Genomic DNA, 16,769 nt, shown 5'->3' with positions numbered 1-16,769 from the left:
TTGTTCGTATGTTATTGAGTTGTTATTTACGGTACGGCCGTCGAGTCGTGGCCGCTTTGAAGTAAGCTGTAGATGGCTGCGCAGATGTGACATTACAAAGTTTAACTTCAGGGGGCCACAACACGCCGACCGTGCTGTATATTTTCCCTTTTTCCTTTGTCCTGTCTGTAAATTACGTTCTTAGTACCTAGTATACCTACGTGGATATACAAAATAAAGTAAAAAAACTGAAACTAAGGTTAGGTAAGGCACATTGCCTGTACGATGACTGCAGGTTCGATTCCCACTTTGAAGAATTATTTTAATTTTTTCACTCTGAGTTTCATCACTTATGTATTTGAAAACACTTATCCATGTATTTCAAAAAGGTTGGAAAGTAGAGAAATACACTCAGTATCTTGAAACAAAATTTCCTCTACCAACCCTGCAGATAACGGGATACAGCATGAAGCTAGAAAAAACGAATAGTGAGATTTACTCAGAATTAAAAATCACTTTATTTTCTATATACAGTTCAAAGAAGATGAATGCATAAGCATAGCATTTTCTGTCAACTAATACTTATAATATAATACATTACATTGTGATGAAGAGTGACGCCAAAGTTTTCAGAAAGCTCTGTTTAAAGTTCTACCATGTATGACCATCTGCATAGAACTTTATTAGTTTCAATTGATATTTTTTGCATAGGGAACCTGAGAACATGTGTTGAATGTTGGGACACTACGTGACGAGAGAGAGGAAAATAAAAAGATTAATTACTTCTGTTCCTCGAGTGGGATTCGAACAAACAACCTATTGCCTTACTGACCTCAACTGGTTTCTATTGATAAACTTAAGTTAGAAAAAACATGCTGTATAAAACTTCCAATAACTTTATTGCTCTAGTATCTCATCAGGCATTCACATGTACTTAGATATCATATTATAAGTATTTTATATTGTTCTGTTATCTGTATCATTGATATAAAAACCTACAATATTTTTAGGGTTAAAATCTTCTTTTTGAAGCTATTCATCTATTATCGAATATTATTTTACAAACCAATATCTTTATAAAATTATTTTGAATTGATCTTGTATTTATAATAATAACTAGTAACCAAAAGACGAATTAAAAAAAAATATTATAAATTTGGATATACAACTCTTACATATTTTAATCTCAATTAACTTAAACAGAAAAAATAACTACAAATATGTTTTGTTTAATGTTTTTGTAAAGCGCCATCTATGATGAAAGTTAGTAACTAAAATGTAAAAACGACTGACTTAAATTAGGGTTTGAGTAGTAAACAAGCTTTTAAGATAAGCTTCGAGTTTTTTTAGCTCGAGAATCTTTTAACCTGCAAAATTACAATAATATATAATGATTTACAATTTAATTTTCCCAAACAAACACATTCAAAATTATAAGTCAGGATACTTTTAAGAAATTAACGCCTTAATTATATATTTTTTGATGTTTACTACAGAAATGTTGAGCTTTTTTATTTAAGCTTGAGCCGGGACTATTCAAAGCCGGTTGTTATACTCAGTTGTAATTCGACCATCGCTTGGAGAGGTACTCTTATGCGAAGTAAATAAGAGACTTTATAATTTCGTAATTATACCCGTGTGCTAACTTTTGAATAATATTAAAATAAATATATGCAACTTTATCAAATTAGTTGCAAGTCTTAAATCAAGTTTACAATGTACTTTCATTAAACTTTTTTTGTCAACTTATACTAAAAAAACGAAATGCCGCCAATTTTTACAGATACATTTTCTTTAAAACATTTAGTTTATTCGGTGATTTTAATTTTTAATTAAAAATATAGATTACTGTTTAATGGTACTTTATTAATCTTAGTGATCGGCATTTTAAATAGTGTTTTTAGTGAGATAAATAGTGTTGTGCTTAGTGTGATGGTGTAAAATGTGGTGGCGTGTAGTGATATTAGCGTTGTTAGTGACTTCGGTCAATGGCAAGGGGAAGAAACATCGGCATCAAAAACCTGGTATAAATATTTCTTAATTCGAGTATAATATAAGCTACTTGTGGAGCAGTGGAACAACGCCTGACTATAAACGCGATGTTTGTAGGTTTGATACCCATTTGGGGCAACGAGTTATTTTCCTTTCCCCACTACGGTAACAAGACAGAGCGCGGCGCACGAATGTCTCGAAAATTAAGAGGATGGTGGAGAATGGAGTGCTTAGACACTAGTTTCCCACATTATACCTTCCTATGCGAGAAAATGGTAAAGCTGTAACAAAAACAGTTTGATTCGATTTTATGCTTTCGACTTAAAAATATCATTCATCAAATATGGACTCTATACTCCCTGATAATGCTTGTTCTCATTTATCAGGAACTATGTTAGTATTATATAAAAATGGGGAACGGAGAGTCTTAACAGGTTTCCTCTGCCTGCTCTACTGTACGGAAATACGGAATACTGCGTAAAGCAAAAAAAACACTATAATCTCCGCCCTTTATATATACCTAAATCGTAGAAAAGAAAATTGAAGAATAACAATAAAAAAATACACAATGCGTATGTTTAAATAGCACGAGCTTTCACACAATAGGATCGATCACTGAAACGATTTACTTCAATAATCGAGTTTCAAATAACAAAAAGTTTATCCCCCGCTATAGTGGTATTAAACATTAATACCTGGAATGCGACCGGGAAGCGGGTGTCACGTGACTCGCGTTCCGAGAAAGACGGGTTTACTTGGTTAGAGGAATGGTGCACAGTTCAAATACGAAAGTTACAAGTGTTATAAGATAACAACTAAGTGTTGATTTGTATGAACTGTCCATTTTAAGTTTGGTATTTTTTAATATTAAGATTATTTTAAAAACGAATGTTATTTTACAAAAGGATAATTTAAATAAAGACAAAATTGGTTCATTTCTTGTACATCTTTGCATATCTCTAGCCTTGTCCAAAAAATTATAGATCAGCATGAATGCAATAGTCGTTTCTGAATTTCTCTGGTAACGGGGTCAAGTTCGACGTTGAGTCCCGTCACTTAACATGAATTCCTCAAAAATTAGGTGGAATAAATCGGAAAATCTTTATTAGGTTTCCAGGTTCCCTCTCCCTACCCTGCTATGTGCGAGATACAGCATGAAATTTAAAAAAACATTCTGTGAATAAAATTCCAACTTATAATTATTATTTAAAATGCAGTATAATATGTTTCAATGAAGCACAACAGTGTATTTTAACATAAGTTATATGAAATTAATGACTTTCACGACTTAGCACTAACATGTAATGATTGTTACAAAACATCATGCATGTATGTACGTATATACGTACAACGGTATTAATTAAATATTAGATGAGGTTGTCCTGGCACTGTAGGACAGAGTCTCGCAGTGAATGCCATGATTATTGGCTCGATTTCTGTTCGAGGATGTGATATTATTTAAATTATTTCCATTTTTATCAAAATGTTGCTCAAAACTCTTAGATATTTAAAAAAAATAAAAATGCTCGATAAAGTTGAAAAAAAGATGCTCGGCGAAGCTTTTCACGCAGCACTATACTTAACAGGCTACTTTCGCCTATCCTTGACCTACGAATTTATTCTCAGGACCACACGTAACAAATAACTCCATCAAATTCAAATAATCAGAATAGAATTACCAATAACCTACTCTGCTATTAGGTAGGAAACCTAGTGTTAAGGCATTCCGTTTATTATTTTCCATCGTATTTTTGATAAATGTCGGACCTCAACGCTGCACCGAGCAAGTAAATAAAAACAACTCATTCCCTTGAGTGAGAATCGAATCAAAAAGTAATTAGTCGCAGTGGTGCTGCGCTTTACGACCTAATATAGAGCTATACTTGTTAAAATGTTAAAATTTCATTAAATATAAATATTATTAGAGACATAAAATATGTACCTACATTTGTACAAAATATGTATAATATATATTAAAAACAGTTACATGAAACTAGTTGTATTTGCCAGTATAATGAACGTGGTAAATAGTTTGTTGGATGATTGGCGTATAATTTATTCGTTTCTTACTAAATACTTGAAATGAAGTATAATATATTTACTAACTTTTAACTTTATTATTTTTTTAGAAAATACACAGAATATATAGAAAATGTAAATGAAAAAATAGGAACTTGAATCTTACTATAATAGATACTTTCGCGGCGCTATAGCGTTTGTCTGTAAATATGACAGTTGTGAGTTCGATTCCTACTCTGAGAAATGAATTAATTCCATTTCCTCGCTCTGGTAACAAGGCAAAGCGCGGCAATGAGGTCCGCAACTCAAATACGCTTTCTCAATAATTAGGTGGAAAGTAGAGAACGGAGGGTATTAATACTACGTTTCCTCTAGCTACCCTGATACATGTATATGAAAGTGTCAAAATATCACATTAAGTTTAACGTGAACCGCTAAATGATTATTTAAACATATCACAATAATGTCACATGGAGTCTAAATAAAACTTATACAATCTACTTAATAATACAATTAAAATATAAATTTCAAACATTTCAACTTGATGTTAAGATCACAAATTGCAATATAGGAAGTTAATTCAAAACACAATATTTACATACACACGGGCAAGTTATTTATCGTTAGCTGCGCACGCGCATCACGGGATTACCACGTATTTATAGCGCGCGCGGGAGATAGCTGTCAGTGATAGTTGTATTATTGTATTGAAATTATGTTAGTAGACACTGTCTAAAAATGTAATTTTATAATTATATAACAATGCTATCGTAGTAGTGTATTGCGACACTATTTGTGTTCGCGGTGAGTGTGAGTTCGTTTTAAAAGTAGAGTCGGGGTATCATTTCAAATAGCAAATATTGTCTTATAAAGAGCCTCTCCTGGCGCAGTGATACAGTGACTGTAGACGTGACGGTTGTCGGTTCGATTTTCACTTAGGAGAACGAAAGGTCGGTCGGTGTGGAGATCAGCGTAGAGTTCCATTCCACTTAGCTCTAAAATGTACATAACATGGAATCTTCTATACACTAGTTGTAACTTAAGTGAAAATATTTGCTGTATTTTTTTCCTACTAAACCATAACAATATCTAAATTTGGAAGAAAAAGCAATTAAATATAAAATAATTAGAGTAACCAGAGTGTTATAAATATCCACTTTTAAATTTAAAACACTGGAGTGTCAAGGAGATTTACAGCTAAATAGTTCAACCCTCGACAGGTAAAGGATTCTAGGAAGTGTATTGTTTCACACGATTACCCGCACCCTTACCTTAATTGCCTGACACAGGTAACGTACCTGAAGGAATAATTTCATTAAATAGCTAAAAATACAAATATAATATGTGAAACTAAAAATTGACATGTATTTTGTAGCAGCATAGGCAGGGGAAACCTAGATAAATTGCGTAGTGTTTAGCGCTACCAAATGCCTCTTATACATTGTCTTGTTACCAGAGCAAGAAACGACACAGGATTGACACCACAACAGCCGCTTTTACAGCCAGAGGTTGGGCCGCTGCGCCGCGACGGCCAATATTATCAAACATAATTTGATCCAACATATAATTATCACAACGCGGCTTTGAGTTCCCTCACTCAACACGCAATGCCTCTAGAATTTTGCGGGAAAGTATTCTTTTAACACTAGGTTCTCAGGTTTCATCTGTCTACCCTGCTAAGTGTAGTTATACAGTACGAAGCTAAATAATAATAATAATCATAAAAAATATTCAATACAGGATATAAGTAAGATAAATGCCGCCATATTTATCACTACATTTCACACACAACAAAAGGCAAATACAAGAACAAAGTAAAACAACTTGGAAATGCTATACTTACTCGTATGTATGCTTATTGCCTAATTTTTCTCTGATAATTTCCTAACAATGTATGTATGTATACAAATGCATATATGGTAAAACCGGATATGTTAGGCAAAAGTTATGTTTATTTAGGTACCTGTATGTTTTTTTTCGTTGCGCTGTATCCCGCCCATAGCAGAGTAGGCAGAGGGTATCTGATCCTATTAAGACATCTCCGTTCCCCACTTTCCGCTGAAATCTTCAGGAATAGAATGTTGATTGGGATCAAATGCAAATATTATGTTTAGACAGGTAAAAGTATAATTATTTTTCTAACGTTCCGTAATTATCTCTAGAAGTACATATGGCGTTCAGTATCGCCTCATCATCATCAGGTAATGCTGCGCATTAACAACCTCTACTTCCATGTTAATATCACACTGTGACAGTAAGTTGTGTCCATTTCAATCATATTAACAGTTATTCTTTATCCGTTGGCTGTACTTAGTGGTGCAGTAAGAACTGCTAACTATCTCAATCGAGCTGCATATCGAGGTCAGTGGTTCAATTCTTGTCGACAATAAAAGAAATGTCATACGACACTTAACCTCAATAAAATATTTTATTATATAAACAAATAGTTGTCATTGTCGTGGGACTGTAAATAGGATGGTTTTCAATTCAATCTCACTAATGGAGAGTACAGAGTGTCTTGATTGTATATAAACTTAGCGGGCTCTATCGCATGTCAGTTAAGCAGAGGGAGAACCTATTATTAAGTAAGACTCCTTTCTTTACTTTACGCCCAATTAACGAAACATTGCTTGTTCAATTACGGAACTAAACGCCGCACTTTGTCACGTTGCTAGAGTGACGAAACTAAATTCATTCCTCGTGTGAAGGAAATTATTTAATTTCCTCGAGTGGCAATATATAATATATATTGGGCCTCAATAACTTATTATGACATAATTATCAGATTTGTATGATAATTTGAACAAATCGAGTCCATTCGCTCTGATTATATCGTTTGTTAATTTCAAAATACGATTTATATCGCAAAATGCGTAATGTCTGTGAATGATTGACAACACAATGAGAGTAGGGAAGTACTTGAACGTTAAGTAGTTTAGTAGACATCGGCTGGATATCGTACAGCTGTTTGAAATTAATTTTAGTTGGAGAATAGTGTGTCTTGATTCTTCATCTACTTCGATCTACCCTTCTATGCGGGGAATATGTATGAAGCTAAAAACTCATATTTCAGAGACTATTTGTTACACTTGAGGCCAGTCGTGGCCAGGTTGGGGGTTCAATTCGCGAGAGGAAATGAAATATTTAATATTTTTATTCCTTCGCTCTGGTGTCGAGGCAAAGCACGGCGTTGGATTCTGCCACTCAACACGCAATGTTTGTAATTTGGCAGAAAATATGGAACGGAAGTATCTTAATTGTCACTGAGTGTCTCAACACGGGGTTCCCAGGTTCCCTCTGCCTCTCAAAAAGATTTTTTAAAAAGACGGAATAATATGCTCTGATATATCATTCTGTATTTTTAAAAGAATATTTCTATATATTTAATAAAGTTACACCGAAGCCATAAAAGCGTAGAGGCACGGCGAATCTGAATGTAAACACGGTGTTTGTGGGTTCGATTCTCGCCAGGTCCAAATCCCTTGTTTTCGTAACAGGACAAGACGTGACATTGAGTGCAGCTTTTTAATACAAGTTTCCGAAATATATTGTAGAGTAACAACTTCTTTCGTATATCAGAATATAAGATTCGAACCCAACACCTATCGTTTCACTCTTAATCAATGAACCGCTAAAATTAGGGGGCTTGAAATAAATACTAGACGTACGGAAGGGGGGCGTCGTCGGGTACAGATTTAGACGTGCCTATTTCGGAATTATTAACAGCTTATGTACAGAATTCAATACAATCGATCATAACCTCTACACAGTGTCAAATAAAGTTGATAGTTCTTTAAAAGCGTCAGTTTTTATCGTAATTTTGTAATAGCAGATGAAAACTGAGTCACCGGTCACTTACCCTCGCAAAGTAGAAAATGAATTGAAATGTAATAATTGTTTTAATTTAGCAAGTCAAGGCTAGAAATACTCCGATTAAAATTAAAGTATAGGAGCGCTAAACTCTAAGGTCAGTATTAATTAGCGCAGGGGTACATGCGTATGAATGTAAAAGCGACAGGTCGTGGGTTCATTCCTTATTCGAGGAAATGAAATATAATATTTTTATTTCTTAGAGGCAAACGTGGCGTTTCGTCCAGTGGGAATCGAACCCGCCACGGTGCCTTTACCTTCTCCTTACCTCCTTACTTACGTGAATAATGTTTTCGAGTCAGAACTGAATCTAAAACTACAACGTTTGAGAAAACTCTTCAACTTCTTAAGAATATAATAAATGGGCAATTACTTCTAAGCTCTCAAAGTTAATATTTGTTATTATGATAGTTATTACCTCTAAGGTTTACTTCCGGTCCTTTCTGGATATCTCGTTAAGAAGTACCATTGTCCGTTGGTCCGTTGATCTGGAGATTGTTCATTCACTTGTGTAATCCACTGTACAGTAATTTTTTTACATCCTTCTAGAGGAATAATAAGATTAAAGTAAAGGAAATTGAAATTTCATTCATATTTTTGTGTGCTTCTTTGTCTACTATAACTGTTTGTTTTGTAAGATAGGTTGTGGTACGTGTCTGAATGGCCCTGATGCGTGTGGGTTCGAACTTCTGGTGGGTGAATAAGAAGGTCATTTTATAAATCAGTGTATGTCGCTACTGGATTTATTTTCTAAGTTAGTAAGTAGGAAGTCTCTCCGTTCCTGTTTTTTCGGATATTGAAACTAAGCGGCTCATTTTTCTTTGACAAAATCGACTTTAAGGACTCCTTGTTCCGAGTAAAAATTGAACTTCCAACCTTATATATTAAAACCTACACATCATCGATTATTCTATCGTGTTAAGATTCAAAACAATTCAAAAAGTGTATTTTATAATGTTTCATGTTGCATCCCGTTTATAGCAGGGTAGGCAGAGTTAAATCAAAATAAGTCCTTCCCCTAATTTAGAATCGAATCCATAATCATCGCGTGTATTCTGTGCGTTTACATCGATGTAACATTTTACCTATTGTATGTACCTCCAGTATGTACTTAGAATGTGTCGTGCTCAAGTAAAAGTTAGTTCTAATATATTTGTTACAAACATCTTTAAGTATAGATAATGGATGGACATAAAACAACTCTCGTTAGAGTCACTATAATATTATATAAGTAGGTATGTATGTACGTTTGTATGTCTGACTCAGATGTATGGTAATTTCTTCGTGACTAGCTCAAAGCTTTATAGTTAGAGCGGAAAGTTGATATTATTACGTTTTGAAATAGCTTTTTGAATTAGATATAAGTTTTTTATTATTAGTAATGATAAGGTAAAAGATTTAAATAAATAGCTATTCTTCGAACCGACAGAAGATGCAGGAACGTAGTGCTTAGACACTCCGTTCCTGTATCTTCGGTCTGGTAGAGTAATATTGCCACCTAATGCAACGCCAACTATTTAAATTGAGTAGAAGTGGGTAGTGTAAGTGGGTAGTTAGTTATCTTATTTAACGAGTAAATGAAAATGGATTTTACTGTTTTTGAGACCTCAAAAAATTATAAACGAATAAATATTATTATTGAATTACAAAATAGAATTATTGACAATAATATTTTCTGTTATAAACTCTACCTATACTATGAGTAGCACGTTCAATTTACGTTACAATTTGCTATTGTCTTTAGTCTATTTATATATTGGCTGAAAGGGGGACACTGATTCACTGCCACTAGCCCCTCGTCGCCCACGCCCACTCTGACTAATAAGTGTTGATTGATTGATCTTACTATCTGATATACGTATACATTGGTGGTTAATTAATCGAGAATGTACTCAGATAGAGGGAAGAAAAGAAAGTATTAAATAATGCATTCCCCCAGTGGGAATGGAACCCACAAACGTCGCACTTACAGTACCCGCTTTGCTACTGCGTCATGTAACGATCCATACCATAGCTAAAATGTGTAGGTAAATAATAAAGCTAATAAAAAAAAAATTATAAAACAATATTATAAATACAATTTATAATATTATTTAATTTAAAGTTTACGATAAATATAATTTTATAACTAATAGTTTAGTTCAGTTCCTTAATTACGCGTTCTGTTCACAAGTAATATTGAAGCGACGTAGTATACCGTAGCTAAAACAAGCAGATATAAAATATATTTATTAAAAATAATAAAAAAAATTATAAGTAAATATTGCGTATTATAATTTAAAAGAAATAATAACATAATTATTATTTTTAACATTGCAAAATATCATATTGGCTGAATAAGTTACTGTCAACGTCAAATCAAAGTCAAAGAAAAAGAAAGAAAGAGAAGGAACATGGCGTACGCGTTTGGTGATGTTTATTCAAAAATGTGTAGACAAGTTTTAATTTATACTTAAGTTAAAACTTGTCTACATTTATATAATAAATATCACTATTTATTTTGTATTTATATAATAGTGATATTCGTGGCTGGTAAGATAAGTTATAAGTGCTGTGACTACGATTGCTTGTTTTGGAATACTTCGTCGGTAAGTTTTTAATAGCTTATTATTAAAACAAAAAAGAGTAATCTTATGCACATAATGCCATTAATATATAAAGATAAATATTATTTAATTATTAAGTTGAAATAAATGCATAACGTTGTCTTAGTAGGTTTGTGAAATTACATTTTAATAGTACATACGTAGAATACTTGCCGCCATCTTTCCTATATATGAAATCCTAAATATGATGAACGATTCATAATATCAATTTATATGAAATTCATATTATGGATCTTTAAATTAAAGATATATATGCTTCCCAATTTATATACTATAATATTCTCTTTGTCCGACATAGTGATAATCATACGATAGAAACGAGAAATAAAGATAAGATTGTTACTCCAAGTTTTCGCCTCCAAAAAGTTAATAAATCTTTTATGTGTCTGAGCATACGTGTATATAATAAAATTCCACAGTGTATTCTAGATTTGCCACTTCCAAAATTTAAAATATCAGTAAAAAAAATTACACTGTTCAAGAATACTTAGAAGACAAACATGTATGGAATTAATGTCTATTGAATGTAATACAGGATAGCTGCCGACTAATGTAATAGATTGTACCATTGATTGATTTTGAAAAGAGCAACTGTTGAGTTTCTTGCCGGCTCTTCTCAGCAGAACTGCCTTCCGAACCGGTGGTAGCTTTTTGTTCATATGTTCATTCGACGATTCAAAAGTGCTTATTATAAGTTTATTTGAATAAAGAATATTTTGAATTTGAATTTGAATTTGAATAGGTTAGGTAAATTATATTTATTAATTTAATGCTTTATATACATATTTGTAAGTTTTTAAAATATTACTGTGAAAGGAAATATGAATAAATATAATAATGTCATTTATAATATGGTACAAAATTATTATAAATTAAAAATTTAATCAGTTTCACGCTATATCCCGCACACAGAGGGAACCACTTTTCACTTGTTGCCTGCATCCACCGAATTTTAAAAGGTATTGCGTGTTGAGTGGCAGAGCTTTACGCCGCCACCAGAGCTAAGAAATGGAATATAAATTTAAATAAATATTTAATTTCCTCGAGTGGGAATCGAACCTTCAACCAGTCGATTTTGCAGCACATTTTGTGCCCTTGCGCCACGACTGGCCTCAGGCGAAAATATCTACTCCATCTTTACCTAGCGAGCACGGAAGAACTCCATTGATTTCCATCTCACAACAAAATTTCCATTTTCACAAAGACCGATAAAACAAAGTGGTTTTTAATGATAAATAATCATTAAAAAATAATTTACCATCAAATTTACGTTCCACAATCTCATTATAACCAACAATGTGGACCGTCTCCCAATGCCGCGCGTTTCTCAGTACCGCGGCGATCCTATACATCCCGAGCATGCGAGTAAAAAGTCCCGATAGAAGACCGGTTTCGCCCCAATTATCCCGAATCCCCACTACCACTAATTGGACGGCCCGATGTTTCTGTAGAACACTCGTTTACTACACTTTTGTTGAACTTGGTTGACAAAGATTGAGGTTCATTTTGCTATATTTTGTGATTAAAACAAAAAATAATGGCTTTAGGGTGTATATTTCGTATGGCTTTGTAGGTAGGTGGGAAGTGTTAAAACTTCTTCACGCACGGCTCAAAATAAAATGTATTGAGTGGCGAAAGTCGACGCCGCGTGTTTTCTTGATACCAGAGCGTGAAAATAAAATAAATGAATGTCTAATCTAATTGGGAATCGAACCCAGACGTCCACGTTTAAAGCTAGCCCCTGTACACGTGGACCACGACGGCCTGTTGCTATATTTATTAAGGATTTTTTTAATGCTTTAAATGTTTTTAATCGTATAATTTGAAAGTGTTAAATTTAACAGAGCAATTTTGTATTCAGTAATCTTGAATTCTACTTCTTTCTGAATCTAATAACGCAAATATGTACATTGCTTTTTATTAATGAATTTCTCTAAAAGAGACTAATTTAATCGCAGAAGATAGATGAGCTTAGACAGTAAGTTCATAGTCATCTTCCATGTATATTTCCGGGGCGGTGGGACATATTTTTATTGTCCTTATTTAAGATTACTTTAACATTTCTATGATAATACACATATATCTATTCAACTATAGTTTTAATTTTATAAAAAAACAGCATCACGCTGTAGCGGGGTGGACAGAGCCTAGTGTTCTGTTCCCAATGCACCATAGGAATATAAGACATTGTCAAGTAGCGGGCCTTCAAATGATGTAATCACTTCCAAGAGTGGGGCTCGATTCCATAGCTTTGCAGTCAGATGCTTTCCCTGCTGCAAGTATTAATAAAATAATAAAAATCGTCCTATAGCTTCATAATAAAAATTGCTAAACATATAAAAAGTTATCTATTATCTAATGAATGATTGCCTGCGTCTTCCGAAACAATTCACACGTGCTAAGTTAACGTATAATCTCCAAGTCCACGCGTCCACGCGTCTCGCTGGGTGTCGATCTGGTTACTTACGGCATACCAGAGCTGACCAGCTATAGCGGTGTAGAAAGAAAGCGGATGGCGTGTTGATCTAAAATTGTTTATTGCCTACCCTGCTACGTGCAGGAGACAAAAATATATATATTGAAGTATATTCTTCATTATTATTAATTAAAGCGGATATACATAAGAACGACTTTCTCATAAAACGTATAAAAATTTCTACGCAGCTCACCTCTACTTTTCATAATACGGCCTTGTTGAGCCACGTCAATATTCTCATTTATGTTGTTAAATAAGCTACATTTTCGCTTTTTTTTACTTTCACGCTGTATTCCTCATATAGCAGTGTATGCAGAGGGAATATAGTGTTAAGACACTCCATTCCTCACTCACTGTCCATCTTTAGAGATATTGCTTGTTGAGTGTCAAAACTAAACATATAATTCGCTACTACGTTCTTTTTCCTCGTTTCAACGCTAATCGTCCATACTTTGCACTACCGCCGAGCCAGGCGTGTATTTGTTCTGTAAACATCGCCCTAAACGCCCTTCGTGACGGTACTGCCATCACATATAGTAATTATGTCTACGCTCTACGCGTGTGGCATTCTTTATATTTTAATTTTATTTTTCATTTGGCTCAGGGAACCTAATATTATTATATATCCTTATAAGATACAAGTACTATATTTCTGCAAATCGAAGGCATGATTTTTATATCGCTGTATCCAGCTGTAGCTGCTAAATCAGGGTATGCAGAATTAATAATCTAATGTTAAAATTCTGTTCTCCACTTTCTACTTAAATTTCAAGATATTGTGTGTTAAGTGGCGAAACTAAACGCACCATTTATCTACCTGAGGAAATGGAAATAATTTAAATATCCGCATCCGGAGAGTTTAAATTGAACTAACTAAATATCCTACTGGACCACCACAAATAAAAAAATGTTTACTTTTCTAATTTCAATGTCTATTTCTATTATAGTCTAAGTACGTGATCAATATTGTTTAAAGTTTTAAAGATTTTTTTGGGTTGAACCTGAACAAATAATGTGGACTTTGATTGATCTATGTGTTTCTTATTTCAAATTAGCCTGTTTAATGTTATCGCTTATTTATACTACAAAATTGATTACATCTAAATTATATTTAAATTTATAAATAAAAAGGTGATTACCCTTATATTTTAAACAATCGATGATGTTAATGTAGATAAGTATATATTATCTATTTTCTTTTTCACACAATCTTCTTCGCGTGTATTTGTGTTTGCTTATTAGAAAGCGCTAAGCTCAGGAATTATTGGTTCAAATTGAAAAAAAACTTGTGTTGGATAGCCCATTTACCGAGGATGGCTATATTTATTGCATGACGTTTAATCGTTTCATGTTACTCAATATTTCTGTGTTAGAATTACATAAGATGTCATACACAACTCCTAGTTATTTTCACTTGAACAAGAGGACGAGACCGCATTCAAAAGGCAGTTAGTTACCTTTATATAAATTAATTCATAGTATATTATGCCTATATCAATAATTATCGGCGCAGAGACAAACGTGCGACTATAAAAGCGACGGTTGTGAGTTCCATGTCCACTCGGAGAATAAAATTCTTAATATTTTTATTTCCTCGCTCTAGTAACGAGATAAAACGTGGCGTTGAGTTCCGCTCGAATTCGGAGAAATAATGGCAGTGGCTTAACTTTAGGTTCCCTCTGCCTACCATGCCAAGTGCGTCATACATTAAGAAAAAAAAACCGTCTAATAATTTAATCTCTCAAATCCGGTCCATAAATCTAAGGTTGTTAGATGAAGCTGTCTGAGCGCTTGTAATTTTGTATCCCACCCGTTCTCCGGAAGCTATTTCGTCCTAATGTAACGATCAGTTTAAAACTTTCTAGTTTAACGACAATACGACATAACAATAAAATATTTAATGGACTTTTACTCAAAATAAATTTTTACTTTATTTCTTTTGGAATAGGGTTTAAATACTGTGTTACAATAAAAGTAAAAATACATAAGTGTCCTAAGCATTAATGAAGTTAGAAGAGCAATGATATACTGCGCTTAAAATATTTTAAAGAACGAACTCGATTATAATGTGTAGTAATTTTGTGAGCATTTGTGTGATCGTGTTCCGTGACTGTTTTTATTTCTTTTTTGTTTGTTTCACGCTGTATCACGTATATAGTATGGTAGGTAGAGGGAACCCTGTAATACACTCTGTTCTCTACGTTCCGTCCAATTTCGAGACAATGCTGTCCGTGCTGAGTGTTGGAACTCAAGGCCGCGCTTTGTCATGTTACCTTCCCTCTCTCCTAAATCACTCTACAACTATGTAAGCAACGTAGACAAAAAGAGTGATCTAGTGTTTATACACTTCGTTCTCTATTTTCGTCTCAAATTAGAAGTAGTGATTAGCGGAACCAGATTTAAAAATTATACAACCACTATAGCCAAACAACATTCTTTATTAAAACACTTAGGTTAGTTGTTAAATATCTAATTTCAACAAGTCAAGTACAAACTGGTCGGTGGCGAAGAGTGGAGATAGCGATCAGATCGGTATCGGCAGCGCGGAGCTAAATTATGTCTCGAGCAGTTATGCATGCTACGTACCTCTAGTGTTGCATAGCTGCTTGAATATATTATAAATTTGTAATTAGCTTTATGGAATTTATGAAATTTGTTGTTTTTGTGTGTCAATTTGTATATTTGAAGTCACAAGCGTGCGACTGCAAAAACAACGGTTGTAAGTTCGATCCCAAATATTCGAGATAGAATATTCGAGATTTAGATCCGAAATATTCTGTTTTTTATTTCCTGGTAACGAGGTAAAGCGCGGGATTGAGTTCCAACATTCAACACACAATGCATCATGAGTTCGGTGGAAAGCTAGGAACGAAAATTTCTTAGAGGGAAATGAAGGTTCCCAGGTTCCCTCAGCCAACCTTGCTTTATGCCTGCTGGGACAAAGCGTTAAACTATGAAAAAAAAGAAAAAGTAAACCTATAAAAAAAATGTATTTATACAACGAAAACCAAACGCCCCTAAAACAAACCACATACGCTCGAACACTCACATTCAGCTCAACAGAACTTTTTGTTTGTTTTGTCAATCAAACCAATGAATGGTTGTTCCCGAGCAGAGCCCTTTATATTTTTTATTATTATGTGAAATGAAAGAGCAGTTGTTGAATACCATTAAGGGCGGGACGTCTATCAACACAGCGTGTCACGAATCTACGTCATGAGAGTTCACGAGGGAAGTACTTGAGATTGAGCTTGAGTGAAGCTCAAATGATATGATTTTCCTGCATTTAATTGAACGATGTTTATTACTCAATTTACTGGCTAGTTCTTGTTGGTTGCTGTCAGGATGCTTCATTGGTTTGTGATTATGTGTATTGAAGCACTTTTTTTGTCTGTTTTGTTCAATACCCCCTTGTTCTTTTTAATTTTACGCTATAATTCCACATAAAACAAGATCGGCATATAAAATTTAGTGTCAAGTCACTCAATTCCCTAGTTCCACTGGGAAAGAAAAAGGAAAAATAAATAAAAATATTTCCTCTAGTGAGAATTGAACCCACAATCACACATTTACAGCCAGAATCACTCAACCACCGCAATGATATATCACCAAATCAACTTCTATTCTATCAAGCATCTATACTATTTTTACAAATAATTAGCTTATCCACATCCCATATAATATAAGGTAGAAAATGTTATTCTAACGGCACAATAGGATTGATTGCTATAGCGTAAGGCTATTACCATACTTCCATGGTAGTGTATAGTGTATAGTGATGGTTGTCAGCATTGGCGCCGTGTATGGGAGAGTGTTGCCTCGTTATC

The 16,769-nt window shown here is 33.8% G+C and overlaps 1 protein-coding gene across 1 annotated transcript in view; it reads left to right on the top strand.

Annotated features, from left to right (window-relative positions):
* The first annotated feature begins 1,813 nt into the window (after window positions 1–1,813).
* Window positions 1,814–16,769, top strand: part of wb (wing blister) — a 136,911-nt gene continuing 121,955 nt past the window's right edge. Inside the window, exon 1 of the mRNA XM_085192866.1 lies at window positions 1,814–2,003. Within this exon, the coding sequence (XP_085048992.1) occupies window positions 1,922–2,003 (82 nt within the window). The 5' untranslated portion in view covers window positions 1,814–1,921. The remainder of the gene's footprint in view (window positions 2,004–16,769) is intronic.

The sequence above is a fragment of the Heliconius melpomene genome, chromosome 1 (assembly GCF_056956725.1).
Source record: "Heliconius melpomene rosina isolate 202511_hmr_F chromosome 1, ASM5695672v1, whole genome shotgun sequence".
Lineage (NCBI taxonomy): Eukaryota > Metazoa > Arthropoda > Insecta > Lepidoptera > Nymphalidae > Heliconius > Heliconius melpomene.
The sequence above is the reverse complement of the archived record's forward strand: the minus strand, read 5'-3'. Positions and strand labels throughout refer to the sequence as shown.